Source organism: Ambystoma mexicanum, chromosome 1q (genome assembly GCF_040938575.1).
Source record: "Ambystoma mexicanum isolate Mex_15411 chromosome 1q, UKY_AmexF1_1, whole genome shotgun sequence".
Classification (NCBI taxonomy): Eukaryota; Metazoa; Chordata; class Amphibia; order Caudata; family Ambystomatidae; genus Ambystoma; species Ambystoma mexicanum.
Window position 1 is genome coordinate 1,024,745,986 of NC_090922.1, and position 14,679 is coordinate 1,024,760,664.

Below are 14,679 nucleotides of genomic sequence, written 5' to 3' on the forward strand. Positions count from 1 at the left end.
TGACCACAGTGTGTGTGTGACTTACTCAAACGGTTACTAAGTAATTGAAAAGAATAGGTGAAGTAGAAAGAGCATCGCCCAAAACATGTTCCTCATTTGGTGTTTCTTTATGATTGAAATCACCATTGAAACAACCCATGATTGTGTCGACACTATGCCAACTCCAACAAGACTTTGGGGACACCATATGTAACTAAGAAGAACCTTAGAAATGTGAAACTACTAGAAAAATAGTCAGTCGGAGTGTGCCTCTTCTATTTAAAAGAAACCTTAAAACATGGCTTTGGGAACTGTCTTTTTCAGGAGATTTTGAACTTTTTGTATTAAATGAGTCTATTTTGCACAATTGAACTATAAAGTATTTATAAGTGAACACTATTTTTGTACATTGTTCGGTGGCCATCAAGTCACTGGTTTGCATGTTAGAAACATTTTCATACATTACATATTTAATAGGTCATCAAGAGTTGACGACAAACTCTCTACCAACACCTACAGGTTTGGTCCTGTCCCTTTATTCTTGCATCAAGACATTAGTTTATTTCAATTGTTATGTCTCCATTTCACAATCTTCTTTGCCTGAAGAATGCATAGTACAACCAGCATGGCAGGCGGGCGGAGGGCAAAGATGTGATTCAGCAGTTTGCCGCAATATCTTGGGTTGAGTGTGGTTTAAACTCTTGGCAGCAGGCATGTCCCCACCTCGACATGGTGGGGGGAGAAGGATAGAGGATTTTAGATATGAGACTCTTGAGTGACCAGGGCCCCCCAAAATATTGTCATTGCACCAGCTGAAGAAGATTTTGCAGATAAAGACTAGGAGGCTCTAACTTTTTCTGCTATTGTGTCCAAATACAGGAATGCTTTATCAAGGGAAATCTGCATCCTAAAGGGCCACCTGAAATTCTGGAAAAGACTGAAAAACCTGGCTCTTCGATGGCTAATAGAACACACGTTTAACCTACACACATCAAGCAGTGGAAATGCCACTTCTCCATAGCTCAACTTTCAAATGCATATACAACCGGAGGGAATGCAATTCTCGCTCCCGACCATTTGCCTACAACAATTCCCACAACACTCAGGAAACTATAATCACTGGAAGACATTGCCTTGCGGCACCGCAAAAACCCTAAAAGAATGCCTTCCATGTCTCCGGCAATAAATAAATAAACCTCAACAAAGGACACCTCCTGCCATAACAAAGCCAACCAGCAAGACCAATAATTTCAAAACACTACGGAAACCCCAAGAACCATCCCAACCTTTTGACTAACTCTCAATTTCTCTCCTCATTACTCGCCATGCACAAACACAAACTAGCCTCTCACACAACAGATTTTAAAAAGAGACCCTCTCCCTAGACTTCGAACATCACAAACTTGCACTGCTAATTACAACTGACATATTCCTCTCCTGCCCACACTTTATAATCAAGGCCACCCCTCTGGACTCAAAGTCTTCGATGCCTCGTTCAATTCACACCCTGAAAGCTTACAAGCATGCAGTGCTCAGGGTATTTATTGATGTTCAACCTCAGCTCAAAGCACTGCAATTTATGTATGTATTTATTTATTCATTTGTAGAGCAAACCTAACCGGAAGGTATCTGGGCACATTGCTTAGTTTAAGTTACAATACATTACATTAGATTACAATGTCGCTATTCCATCTCCTTCCACCTAACTAAACCTACCCAGGCTCTCACGTATACGCCCAAGAACCTGGAGACCGCGCAAATGGTAGCGCTGCACAGTACAAATCCGAATAGCATACCAGAAGTTTGTTTTGGGAGGCCAGCGTTGGGTGTTTGTGTGGTGCAGCCGTGTGAGGTAGCCAGCTGCAAGCCTGTGCAACGCTTGACACGGGGAGAGGAGATTGAATTGGAATCTCTGCTTGGCATGTGACCAATAGACCGACTTCAACGTTGAACTGATTTTGTTAGTCAGGTTTAAGCTAAGGATAACGTTGGCTGCATTGTTCTTTCTTGTTGACTCTCGCTCGTCATTTCGAGGGGGAGGAATCCATAGACGTCATGACACGCTGCCTTTGTGGGACTATAGTGTTCTGTAGAAGAGGAATTCTTCTAGCAACTTATACTAAATAATATTGGGTGCTCTGGAGAGTACTGCAGAGAGGTTTTGTAGCAACTGTTGCGGGGGGGGGGCACTGAAACGTGTTTATTTATTTTTGTTTTGTCAGGTACTCTTGTATTGTAGAATGTTCGGATGGTTTCACATAATAGTTTTGTATGTCCTGTAAAGATAATAAGGATTTTTTCTTGTCGATGAGTTCTTGAAATTGGCCTAACCATATGATTATTTTTTGTTTCTAGGTTGTGGGATTGTACCGCCTTTGTGGCTCAGCGGCTGTGAAGAAAGAACTTCGAGAGGCCTTTGAAAGGGATAGCAAAAATGTGGTTTTGTGTGAAAGCCAGTACCCAGATATAAATGTTATCACAGGTAAATACTAGACTTGAAAGAGGGGTAACCTGAATACCGCAACGCCTTTCAAAGGTGAATATCGTTAATGCCTCTTTTGTGAAACGGGGTTTGGGATAAACCCCAATGTGTTTGTAGGGCCGGGGTGCATTCTAGCTCGCATTGCTCTTGCTACAATCGATGGAATGCAGGCAGGCAGACAAACAAACGACCTTATGTGCCAAGGTTGTCCTCCCTTGACCAGACCACAGAATTATCAAGTGGCACAGCATGTCCACCCAGCACCCTCTCCCGGGCACTTGATCTTGCTGCATGGCTTCACTATAACAGAATTTTTCTTTTTTTGGTGACAAAAGATTTTGAAGCGCTCTCAACGGGTTTAAAAGATTCTAGGGACAGTTCTGGCTCCAATGACCGTTAATTTGTTTGCATACAGCGTAAGGCAAGATTTTACACACCATGGCCTTGCTTATATGGTGTATATTTACCATTAATTCACACTAAAATACGCACTTTTTGGCTGGTGTGGGTTGATATCGAAGCTTCGATTTATCCAGAGAGCTGAGTTCAAGAATTTGAGTGTCGCTGAGTTGAAATGTTTTTCTTTACAAATTCCAGTTGCCCAAAGGTGAGGCAGTCCATCACAAGCTGCCCAATTATTTTTAAAAAGCTTAGACATTTTGTATTTAATGTCATTGGAAGGAAGCACCATCTATGAACCTTTTTACACGTAAAACCGTTCTCAAACAAACACCATTGTTGTCTCTCCCTTCCACTGACCTAAAACACTTTTTGCCCAAACCTTTTTTTAATTTTATTTCAATGGTAGTTTTTGGTCTTGCTGTGTGTCCCTGAGGAATTGAGTGCCCTACCTATCTCATTTTCTGTCTGAGGTTTGGCGGTTTGGGGGAACACACGCAACTGAATTGAATCAAAAGTCAGACATGCCATTTACAGCCCACAGCTCTGCAATGAAGCCTGCTTGAGAGAGGCCAGTGACTTAAGTTTGTATTTTATATGGTGCTTCAAAGACGGCCATTTTGGTTGTTCTGCAGACTCTTGCTTATTTTGGAAAGTATAGGTCACGTCACGCAAAAGGAAGTTTACTGTCTGCGTTATGAAAAAGAGCATTAATATTTTCTTTGGGGGATTTTCTGCCGCAACATTAAACACCACAACATTCAATAGTGTTTGCGTTATTCGTTGTGATTAAACTTGCACAATACATTGAAGAAATTGGTTAGGGATATTGTGTTCGATTCTCTTGTCTACCGAATAAACTGTTGTTCACGTCTAGATAATTACTCCAATTCACAAGGGGCACTGAATCCCAAGCGTGGGCTTTCATTTTATACTTTTAGGGAAGTGTCTGTAGCAGGGTCACAGCCAGAAAAGTAAACAATTTGAAGGAAATGGTAGAAATGTTTGCGTGGGTGGATAAAAAGGGATAAAAAGGGGGAAGAGGAATTGATGGGTTGTTGAAAAGTGTATTAACAGTGGACACTATAATCATTAAGGCAGCATACAGTATTTTATTAAATGTTAATTCAACAAAATTAACAAATCAAAAGTATCTGCCCAATTGTATGTAATTAGTTCTTTGTTAGAATAATTCCACTGGGGCAGAGGACTGATCGTTATCTGAACAAACTGGGTTACTAAGGAGTAGTGAGTGGAAAGGAAAGAGACAGTTGGAGGACTGACACAGGCTTGGGGCACAACTCCAAGGTGTAGACTGATCTGACCAGTAACATGGCCATCATCTTTCAGTCTGGAAGCTGTGGCTGTGCATTCCGGCCTTTGTCAGTAAAGCAGAACATTCCACAGACAGTTGTACAAAATTGCCGATGTGTCACGTCTGTAGCATGCATTGATAATGGGGTTGTTGACTTGATCAAATTATGTGAGACATCAGTTTGCATATTTGTATTTGGGGGTTCTATTGGGCAAACCTAGGTAGGAATCAATGGAGTGCTGCACATGTAATTTGGGGTTAACAGAGTTCGGTGGAAAGTAGGTAACACGTTATATGCTATGCTACAGGGTTGGTATATACCCACGAGTATCAGGTCCTAAGTGATCCCTAAGAGTTCCCTGAAGAGCAGGGTCTTCAGTTCCGTCCTGGAGTGATTTTGATTGTGACCGGGATGGTGTTCCAGTAGGCTGGGGCATAGTAAGAATAGGTCTATTTTCTTGTTTTGTCTTTGCATGCCAGTTTAGGGTTCAACTTCGCAATAGTCTGGCCCTTAGAGGAGCAGGTCCCATCTGACCCGGTCAGGTTTCTGTCTAGGTAGGCTGGTGTTCAGGCCGTTTTTGCCTTTTATGTGGTGCAGGAAGCTTTGAAGATTATCCTCGCTTGTTGTCAGGTTTCTTAGTTCCCATTATGAGGCATTCAGATGCATGTTGAACAGTCATAAGAGGGGCTGTGTGTGGCTGTGAAGCTGCAAAGGAGGCTTTTTCCTGCAACAAGGTGTGAGATTACAAGGGCCTAGGCCATGGTTCTGAAATCCTTAAGTTGGGATGTGATGTGATATGATTGGTTATTTATAACGCCCTTAATACCCAGGGGTTTCTAAGCGTGGACCCGGGGATCGAACCTGTGGTGCTCCGTGTCCTCTTGCTTCCAAGGCAAGCATGTTGCCCCTCAGAAAAAGGTGGCAGGGGGTTATCTTCCAGAGGACTGCTATTTGATGCCAGAATGTTTAGGCTTTATTTTGTTGATGGAATGAGAGATTGCTGTCAATAATGAGCAAGAGTGATATGGCAAGGTGCATTTCTTTCAGCCACACTTGGATGGCCTCCTGTTTAGATGGATCACTTAGCAGGAGCACATTCCATTTTGATGGGTTCGTGTATCAGGTATGTGCTTGTCATCCAAGCTTAGATGGAGGTGAGGAATTCCTGAGGTGTGAAATGTTTTGAGTATAATTCACTTTGAGGTATAACTCACTATCATCGATATGTTGGTGAAGTGTGATGTTGGGGTCAACGAGAAGTGATTCCATAGAGAGATTGTGGAGTAGACCATGTTGGTTCGTCCAATCATGGAGTTAGTTGGTAACTGCCTTCTCAATGATTTTACCAGTGAATTAAAAGCTAGTGATAAGCTGGTAGTTAGCAAGGTGATCTGGGTCTAGATGTTCGGTGGGCAGATTATTCCGGTTTTTAAAGTGCTTGCGACGATGCCCTGAATGATGAAGGCATTTATTATTTAGAAGAGGGAGCATACCAAGAAATGTTCAACAATGGTGACGAGTGTCATGATCTCTGCTTCCAAAAGGTCAGGGTTTTCCCAACTCCCTTGGAAGCAGATCCATAACCCAGGTTCCGAGTGCCAACCAGTCCCAATTGGGACCTTTTGGACCCAGTCCTGGCGCCAGTGGCACCAGGCTCATAAATATGCCCAGTCCCAGCGCTGGAAGCGCCGGGCTCATAATGCTTGGGTGGATTTACCTGCAGCAGACCATGCTGCTTACTTGCCTGCCAGTTGAGCCTCTGATCCTCTTCTGTTTGGAACTACTTTTCCTGTTGGGTGGGGCAGGAGCCACTCCCTAGATTCAGAACACTGGAACTCTTCTGGAAAGCAGGAACTCTTTTCTTACCTAGGCGTGGCTGTGGAAGGAGACACCTGAGCACTACAGGAGGCTATTTAAACCACACCCGATGGATGAATCTTGCTTTGCGTTATTCTGCATCCTCTGCAGCAGAACGCTCATCGTGTCTTCTGCATCTGATCCTGGGCCTAAGGAAAAAGGCTTACCATCCTGAATCCAGTCTTCAGCAACACCTATAAAGACAAGAAAGAACAGGTTAGCATTACGGTCTTCAGTGACAGCTCTTCACTTACCTGGTCCATCGGCTGTCACCAACGCCTCGCGCTGCATTCCGGCATCTGAAAGACAAAGGCTTACCTACTCTTCGTGCGCTCCGGAGGTCTTCACACTGCATTCCGGCATCTGAAAGACAAAACAAGGTGCGTTTAAAGATATTGATTGGGGAACTTTAATACTCACGTGCCATTACTCCTTTCCACATCTAACCCAGTGGGTATTCCGGCACCCTGCAGCCGCTCCGAACTTGTACCTGCAAAATAAAAAGATAGTTAGAGCGCATCGTGAAGCTGGCAACAAGCGCTTACTTACGTGCTTCCAGGCGCTTCTATTCATCACACGGGCTCCATCTTCAACTCACTTCAGCCCGTCATCCGCCATCGCCGGAACCCTGCAAAACAAGAAACATCATTACTAAAGACTTTAAAGACATTAGAATTACTGGAAACATACCGTTCGTGCAGTAAACGACGGACAGCAGTCCTCTGAAGTCAAGAGGCCTGCTCCCCTTATCCAGTGAAGAAACTGGTTACAGCACCCTGCCCCGAGGCAGATGGAGAGCACAGTGTTCACTTACCTAAGGTCAGAGCGTTAACCTTTGGGGTTCTACAGGAGAAGAGAAAGGGAAGAAGAGAGAGACATTCAATAACCCAGTTCCTTAATCCCATATTTTCTATCTGCAGACATCTTACCCTTCGAGTCAGACATACAGTGCACAGAGGTCCAGCCCAAAGAGCCAGCCGTGTGTTACACATCACCTTTGAAGATACGGTATACGCCCAGTCAAGACCGGCGCCTCTACGGGAATCAGGTGAGCGTTACAACGAGAGGGATATCATCTTTGTATGAGGTAGGTTTTAGTGACTCATTGTCCTTGTGGGTGAGGGGTTGTCGGGTTGTCGAGGGTGGTGTTACAAATGAATGGATTATGAGCGGTGAGCCCACCAATTTTGACACCTCAATATCTCGTCTACTTTTATTTATCTTGGTGTTGAAAAAATTGTTAGTTGCCTTAGGGTTTCCTGTGAACTGGATAATTAACCATCAGGTAATGAGTGGAAGTTGTTTGACTGACACATAGAGGGCTATTCTCCTGTTAGCGGCTGCCGTCATAGACTTGGAATAATATGCAATTTATGCTTCAGTGATGAGAGCCTGGCAAGTACTGTGTAATACCTTCTAAGGTGAGTAGCTATTTCTGCTCAAGTATTCTGCGCCAGCATTTGTTTGTGTTCAGAAAGTGCATTTATTGACAGTCAGTTGTAGGGTATACTAGAGGGCCGAGGTTTTAACCATTCAGGGGTCATGTATGGCTACCTGTTGCTTCATGGATTGGTTGAAGGTTAACAGGGAGTCAAAGTCGGTGTTGACTTGGCAGGCTAACGTTGCAAGACTGCTTTGAGTGCTTCCAAGGGGCAAGTTCTTAAAGGAGCGATGAGAACATGTCGTGGGATTTCCCTGCCCCTTATTAGTTGTGAGAGTAGGTGTTAGGATGATGGGTATGGCAGCATGGTCTGTCTAGTCAAGTGGGATTGCGTTGAGACATTTTACCAGGAATGATGCATAGACGAGGAGTTGAAGTGTGTTTCCTCTTATGCAGGCCAGGTGGAGGACATGTTTTATGAAACATGATCAAGAGCACGCTCGTGTTTTCAGTGGCTTCGGTTCTTGATCAGATCAGAACACCAAAGCAGATATTTGTTGAGTACGTAATTGAAGCCGATCCAGTGATATCAGAGATCATCAAGGGATGACCCACATGCGTTGTGCAATTAATGAGATGCAAGTGGCAGTTTGTGAAATAGTGGAATGTGGCATGTGAGGAGCTGCGCAGAGTGAATAGGTTCCTGGTTAAACATCGTGCAGGCCCAGTTGGAGTCGTGAGTGACTGTCACACCTTATACTAGTATCCCTGTGCAGTCGGTGTGTTAGCTGTTGCACCTGGATGGGATAAAGATGCCAAAGAAATGGGAAGACGTGGATGAGAGCCATTTTTCGGTAATAAAGATGGCAGAAGGAAGGATGTCAGCGTGAGCATTCATTAGACTTGGGCTGTGTTTGACCAGAAGGGTTGCAGGTAGGGTGGCATTACAAGGGATCTGGATGAAAGTCAGAATATTCGGAGAGCAAGGGTCCTGTGAGTGTTTGTGTTGATGGACTCAGCCCTCGGGAGTGAGGGAATGATACTGGACTGCAAGAGATGCATTGTAATGTCTCACTGGTGTGGGAAAAAAGCAGGGGTCTAACAGGTGCTGTCCTTGTCACGTGACTCTGCCTCCTTCATCATTTCCTGTTAAACAGTGACTACTTAAGGACTTCTGCCCCACTCCCTTTCAGTTATCTTTCAGCAGGCTAAGTGGAGTGTCCACAGTTGTCTCGCTGGTATCGACATTGGAAGGTAATGGTCCTGCGAGCATTTAAGAAGAAGCTGTCCAAGAAACTGGCTGAGGGACTTAGTCTGGCGATTTATTGCCCTGAGAGGTTTTGAGAAGTTACTATATGGGGAGCAGGTTTGGGGACCATGAGAAAAGTTGGATGGCATTGTCTTTTTGCCCAAGTATTTAGGCAAGTACATAACCCTGGAGGAATTCAAAAATGCGGGTGGCGCAGTGTGGTAGATGAGAATAGGGAAGGCTCATTCACAGGCACGTGTTTCCAAAAAAGGGTGGTTTAGCCCTCCCTAAACGAAATCTGTGAGTCATTGTGGATGACAGGGTCACTAAATGAGAGGAACACACTTTGCGGGCACCAGTAGCCTGCAGAATTTGGCCCAAGCATGAAATGCATCGTCCTCTGCACGTGTGACTTTCAATACCCTCACCCCTGCTATTGTCTCCGTGTGGCCCTTCTTACTTGTTTTCCTTCAATTGCTCCAATCGATTCCGGAATCTGCCTAAAGTTGAACTTTACCTCAATTAACTGTAACCGTGATTGAAGTCTCTGTTCTCTAAAAAAAAAAAAATACATGTTCCCGTTCTGCAGCTGTGTTGTGGGCGGCTATTCCTTGCTTTCCTTTTCCTGTTGCGTTTGCCCAATCGATCAAATTTATTCGAACTGAAATTACACATCCCAGAATACATTGGGTTGTAACATAGAAATCCAGGCCTGGAGTATTGTGTTCCGGGAGACATTAATTCATCTGGTAACCCTTTTACGTCACTGGCTGCTCTTTGACCTTATTTATCGGGGTTTGAAGTGGCATGCATACTTTCAATGGGAATCTCGCTTCATGGGATGAAATCTGATGCCAGATTGATGATAGCCGTATTCTTTTTATAAGGTAATTAACACCCAGAGGTTTCTAAGCACGGACCCGGGGATCGAACCTGTGTTGCTCAGCATCTTCATGCTTCCAAGGCGAGCGCGTTGCCCCTGAGCTATCCTCCCGAGATGATACACTTGTGATGGAGACACGATTGCACAGCACATGCCCACACCATCTCTCCGTAGAATACGTTTTGCTTCTTTTCACTTTTCCTATAATAATAATAATTTAGCATTTATATAGCGCTACGACGCTACGAACCCTCAGGTATCTGAGCGCTGCTTATTTTACCCACCGTGTGTGGTGCTCATTTATCGACATCGGAAGGATGAAAGGCTGAGTTTGGCTCTGCCGGGATTCAGACCTGCGTTAGGAGGCTCTGCACAGATGTCAAAGCGAGTGCTCTACTCGCTGCGCTATCGGACCAGCTAATGCACCTTTTTGACGTGGATTACATTATTTGCTCAGAATTTAACTGAAGGCGTGCATTCAAAATATGTAACCTCTTGGAAACTCCTTTTTGAAATTGCGATATGTCATTGGAGACTCTACAGTCTCTTAATTTTACACGTATTCATTTGGAATTCTCTTGAACCCGCACATATTGCGTGGCTGCAGCATAAGGTGCTGGGGAGCCGGCTCGCCCCTCGTGTGCGACGGTGCTTTTGCTAAGTGGCTCATAGCTTTGGCGTTGCATCATGTCTGCTTTCACCCATGTGAATCCGAACCGCGGGGCAGAGCATGTAGTTCGCTTTACAGTCCACTGATCCTGGAAAATGAGAAATTAATGAAGTGGATGCTGGGTTTTTCTTGCTGTCCAAATGTGTTGTGTGTGGTCAGTGGTTGAGTGGAAAATAGAGCGCAGCCCAGCGCAGCGCTGGCGGCCAGAATAGCAGAGCTTACATTCAAAATAAAAATAGCTGCAGCTTCTTGCTGGGCTAATGTAGCAGAGGGGACAGACACCAAGGGGGGGATTAGCATAGGTAAAGTGCGTTCTAAACGAATTCTTTATCCCGTGTTTTTAACGAGGAGCACATACTTGGGAGTGGAAAGGCAAAACGACAACCTCGTTCACGTATTGTTTTGTTAGAGATCATGAAAGCGGACACTAGCTGCAGTGTACAGCAGTTGTCTTCAAACTTCTTTGGCCTGGGCCCCCCCCCCAGGGTCAGGCATGACATTTTTTACTGGACATCTATCATAGATGTCCAGTAAAAAAGATACCACCCCTGTCCCCCACTGGGCCTAACACAATCCACATGATTATGTGTGTATGCAAGGCGCTAGGGTGCCAAGGGGAAAAGCATGGTATTATTGACTGGACATCTATGATAGAAATCCAGTAAAAAAAATACCATCCTTGTCCCCTGGGCTCCACAGCGCCGCAGAAGAAGAGCTGATTTTGGCAGGTGGGTAGGGGGATTGTGTAACAAAGGTATTTAGGCATTTTTAAAATGCCTTTGTTGTACAACCCTCCTTCCCACCTCTATCCACCACTTGCCAAAATCAGCTCAACGGACCAAAGCAAACTAAAACACACACACACACATTCATACAGCAATCACTCTATCATTCACACGAGCATCCATCACCATACACTCACTCATAACGCAATGGTACGTGATTCATCACCCTCAAAAAGATGAATGGCCTAGTCCACCCGATTCTCGCAATGAGTATGTTGTACATGAGCTATTGATCCAGCATGCATCTGTTTTCCAGAAGATAGCATTGTATGCCCAGCTCACACCATTAGGTATTGCCTAAGTACTCATTCCATTCCCTAGATCTTGACACCCTATATTTAGGTTATTTGTCAAATGCATGTTTTGCCATTAAATGGTCATAAACTTGTACCATTTTTCACGTCATGGTATAATTTGTCTCGATTCTCACATCATATAAGACCCATTCACATTATAGCATACCCGCTTTCTCTTGTCTGCCCTGATAGCACTCTGAAGAAGCTGCCAGGCACCGTTTGTTTCCTAACCTTAGTTAATATAGCTGGGAACTGCCTAACTTTCCATTTCTTTGACACCCCTCTTCATTCTCCCCCTAGAGCATTTGGAACATCCCCTGAGCACTGTGTTAAAAACTGAAGAGAGTTATTGGCTCTTGCTACACTTTCAATTGAGAGAAAAATTGTTGGGATAGTAGATTATTTTTGTATAAAAGATGTGGGAGATACCCTATATCAGTAGCGAGCCACGGTAACAATGTATTACTTTTAAAACAATTTTCGGAGAAAATTTCAGGCAAGACTTTATTTTATATTGACCACATACCTACAACATATTATTTAAAAAGAAAATCCAATTACTATATCAAAGTCATGAAAACATAAATATGGTTAATTGAATGTATGCAAAAAGAATGATCCCATATATCCATATCTCATAATGTATCTCTCATATATACCAATTTATTGCCATCAACTTACGAACATTAATGTGTACAATTCAAATTGCTTTCAACACAGGTTATATATTTATATTTATACCAGCATAGGAGTTTGTTGATTTCTTTATCAATTCTTATGCATATTTCAGTATATCTGCAATTTTATATTGAGAGATCTACATGTTTCGGCTTTTTTGTTGCAAAATTCCTTTAGTCTGCAACAAATCTTCAGGATCGACATCCTTTTGATATATGATATGGCATTAATAATGTGCCTGTACACAAGTGTTTATAGGCTTCAAATGATGTAATATGTGTATAAACTATGTGGGGTTCATTCATAGCACTTATTTACAAATCTTTTCCGATCTCCTTCCTCAAAAATGTTCAAATGTTCAGTTGTAGGGTTTCTCTTCAATCATATGTTTCCTACATGATCACACTTCAGGTTTTTATTTTATATTTACTTATTTACTATTAAAGAGACTCATTATTTCCTGTTTGTCACCTCAGTAATTGATGTGGTTCAAAGCTCACTACAAACTTCACTTATACTGCAATTTTATAGATCACAACAACTCTATTGTGTCTCAAGACTAGCTTTGTTGCGTGGTCTTGAACAAATATTCAGAGCATGGTGCACTGCTCACATTTCTAATAACGTAGAAAATACCCACACTTTAGTGAGCTTTAAATGTAAACGAGGAAAATCAACTAACTCTACTGGTCAACAGTAAATGCAGGGTTTCATGTGATCCCTTTTTAGACCCTTTGAAGTCCAAAAAAAGCAAAAATGAGTCCATGTAACTGGAGACAGGAAGTAAGTGGTTTCCATAGATTGTACAGTCTTTAAAGTCTGACTTCCAGTTCTGGAGGCTCACAAGTATTCTTAAGCACACACAGTTGATGGTATTTTTATTTTCCTTGAACGTTTCCCGCAGTCTCTCCTTCAACCCAGCCCCCTTGTGCTCTTTCTGGCTGGATTGGGACTTAACAAATCCAGTGGCTTCTTTTTCTTCCGTATTGCTCGCAGTCTTAAAAAACACAAAGCAGAATTGCTTTCATATTCAGTTTTCTTTGTTGTTTTATTTGTAGTCATGGAAACAGTTTACTCATAAACTTAAGTACACATTTATTTTTACTTTCAGATTTAGGGCTTGGAATTGCATGAATTCCTCTATCAAAACAAGTTAACTAAAGTAACGATTAAACTTCACTTCATCAAGGTGGCCAATTTTGGTTGTTTGCTCATTAACCTGTGCAGTGTTCATGCAGGTATTTACACTGTTCTGCAAGTGCCTGGGTGAAGACTGGCAGCATGCATTTGTGTGCAGCAGTATTTGATGGCTGGTGTATCTAATATATGCACAGTATGTTAATGCATTCAGAACTGAGAGCTGTAGAGTTGTAGCAATAACGTTTCCCCAAAAGCAAATCTCCAAAATGAACACATTTAAGGATAGGTAGAGACTGATTTGTACAATATCTGTGTGGTTCCATCCTTCCCTGATAACCTTTTCATCATTGGACATTGATAAAGGGCCTGTGACTGGTGGGCAGATCTTGATCCCAGTAAGGGAGGTGTGCATTTGTTTGCCACAGGTGCTGTAAGGAACTCATGGTGGCAACAGTAAAGACAGACACAAGTGATCACAGTTCAAGGGTGTTTATTAAACTATGAATGCAGGGTGGAAAAACACCTAGCCTAAACCTAAATCTAGGATGGGAGCAAGCTTCGACCATCAAATGAAAAATAAGGCAAGCCTTGTGGCGTTGTCAAAATAAAAAGGCCTATACTAAAAAAACTATTGCCAATTCCTTACAACTAATTACAGAACGAGTGTGGGATAGGGTTTCAATAAAGAAAAGTGTTTACAAATAATAAGTCAGGATGTGATTGCCAGGGGTCTCCCTTCCCCACCTTTTTAGCACAGGATAAGGTGGGACTTCTGAGCACAGAACGCACTCGAGCTTTCCCAGCACGAGCCGACAGTTCTGTATCAGCTGTCCGGTTCTTCAATGGTTAAGTCTCTTTTCAATAAAAAAGTCTCTTGCCTTCGAGGCCTGATACATCCAACAAACAAACACAAAGTTCTGCTTCACGTATACTTTGAGTGATGGCATCACCCCTAGGTCCCCCTATTCCGGGCGTTGACCCTTCACAAATCGTTTTCAACAAATCAACAAAACAGTTCCTTTTGCAATGAACTTTGGGTGATAACTTTACACCCCTGGATCTCCTTTCGGGCACGGGCCCCTTTCAGACTTCAGCCTCCCTCCTTTGGGTTCACTGTGGCTTTTCTTACTTTCACGAATCTTGATGTCTTTTTAATCAATTCTTCTGTCTCGTCCCTTTTTGTCGGCTTCCCTCTAACGGGTTCACTCGGGGCAACTTTTACAACACAATGTTCGTGCGCTCAGTTCACCAAGTGGGATTCATTTCCCTTAGCTTCGCAATCATCTGTAGGTCAAAGACTTTCAACGGTACAGATGATTTTACAAGACCCCTGTATGACCACTTTGACCTCCCTTCACCTCTTCCCAAGGGCTTCTGGTTATGGTAGTTTCTACCATCGGGTAACCGCACAGAGTTTCCTGCCTGAGCACCCACGTGGTGTCGGACTCCTCTGTTACCGGTCTTCCCCCTCTTTTATCAATAGTTTCTTTATGCTTCTTCAAAAGGTCAAATTAGCCATTGGCTATTTATCGTTAAACACAGTTTGGTTTCTTATCGACTCTTC

The 14,679-nt window shown here is 43.2% G+C and overlaps 1 protein-coding gene across 1 annotated transcript in view; it reads left to right on the plus strand.

Moving 5' to 3' along the window:
* SYDE2 (synapse defective Rho GTPase homolog 2) overlaps window positions 1-14,679 on the plus strand; it is a 253,053-nt gene that overhangs the window by 101,073 nt on the left and 137,301 nt on the right. Inside the window, exon 4 of the mRNA XM_069641698.1 lies at window positions 2,335-2,461. Coding sequence (XP_069497799.1) covers window positions 2,335-2,461 — 127 coding nt within the window. The remainder of the gene's footprint in view (window positions 1-2,334; window positions 2,462-14,679) is intronic.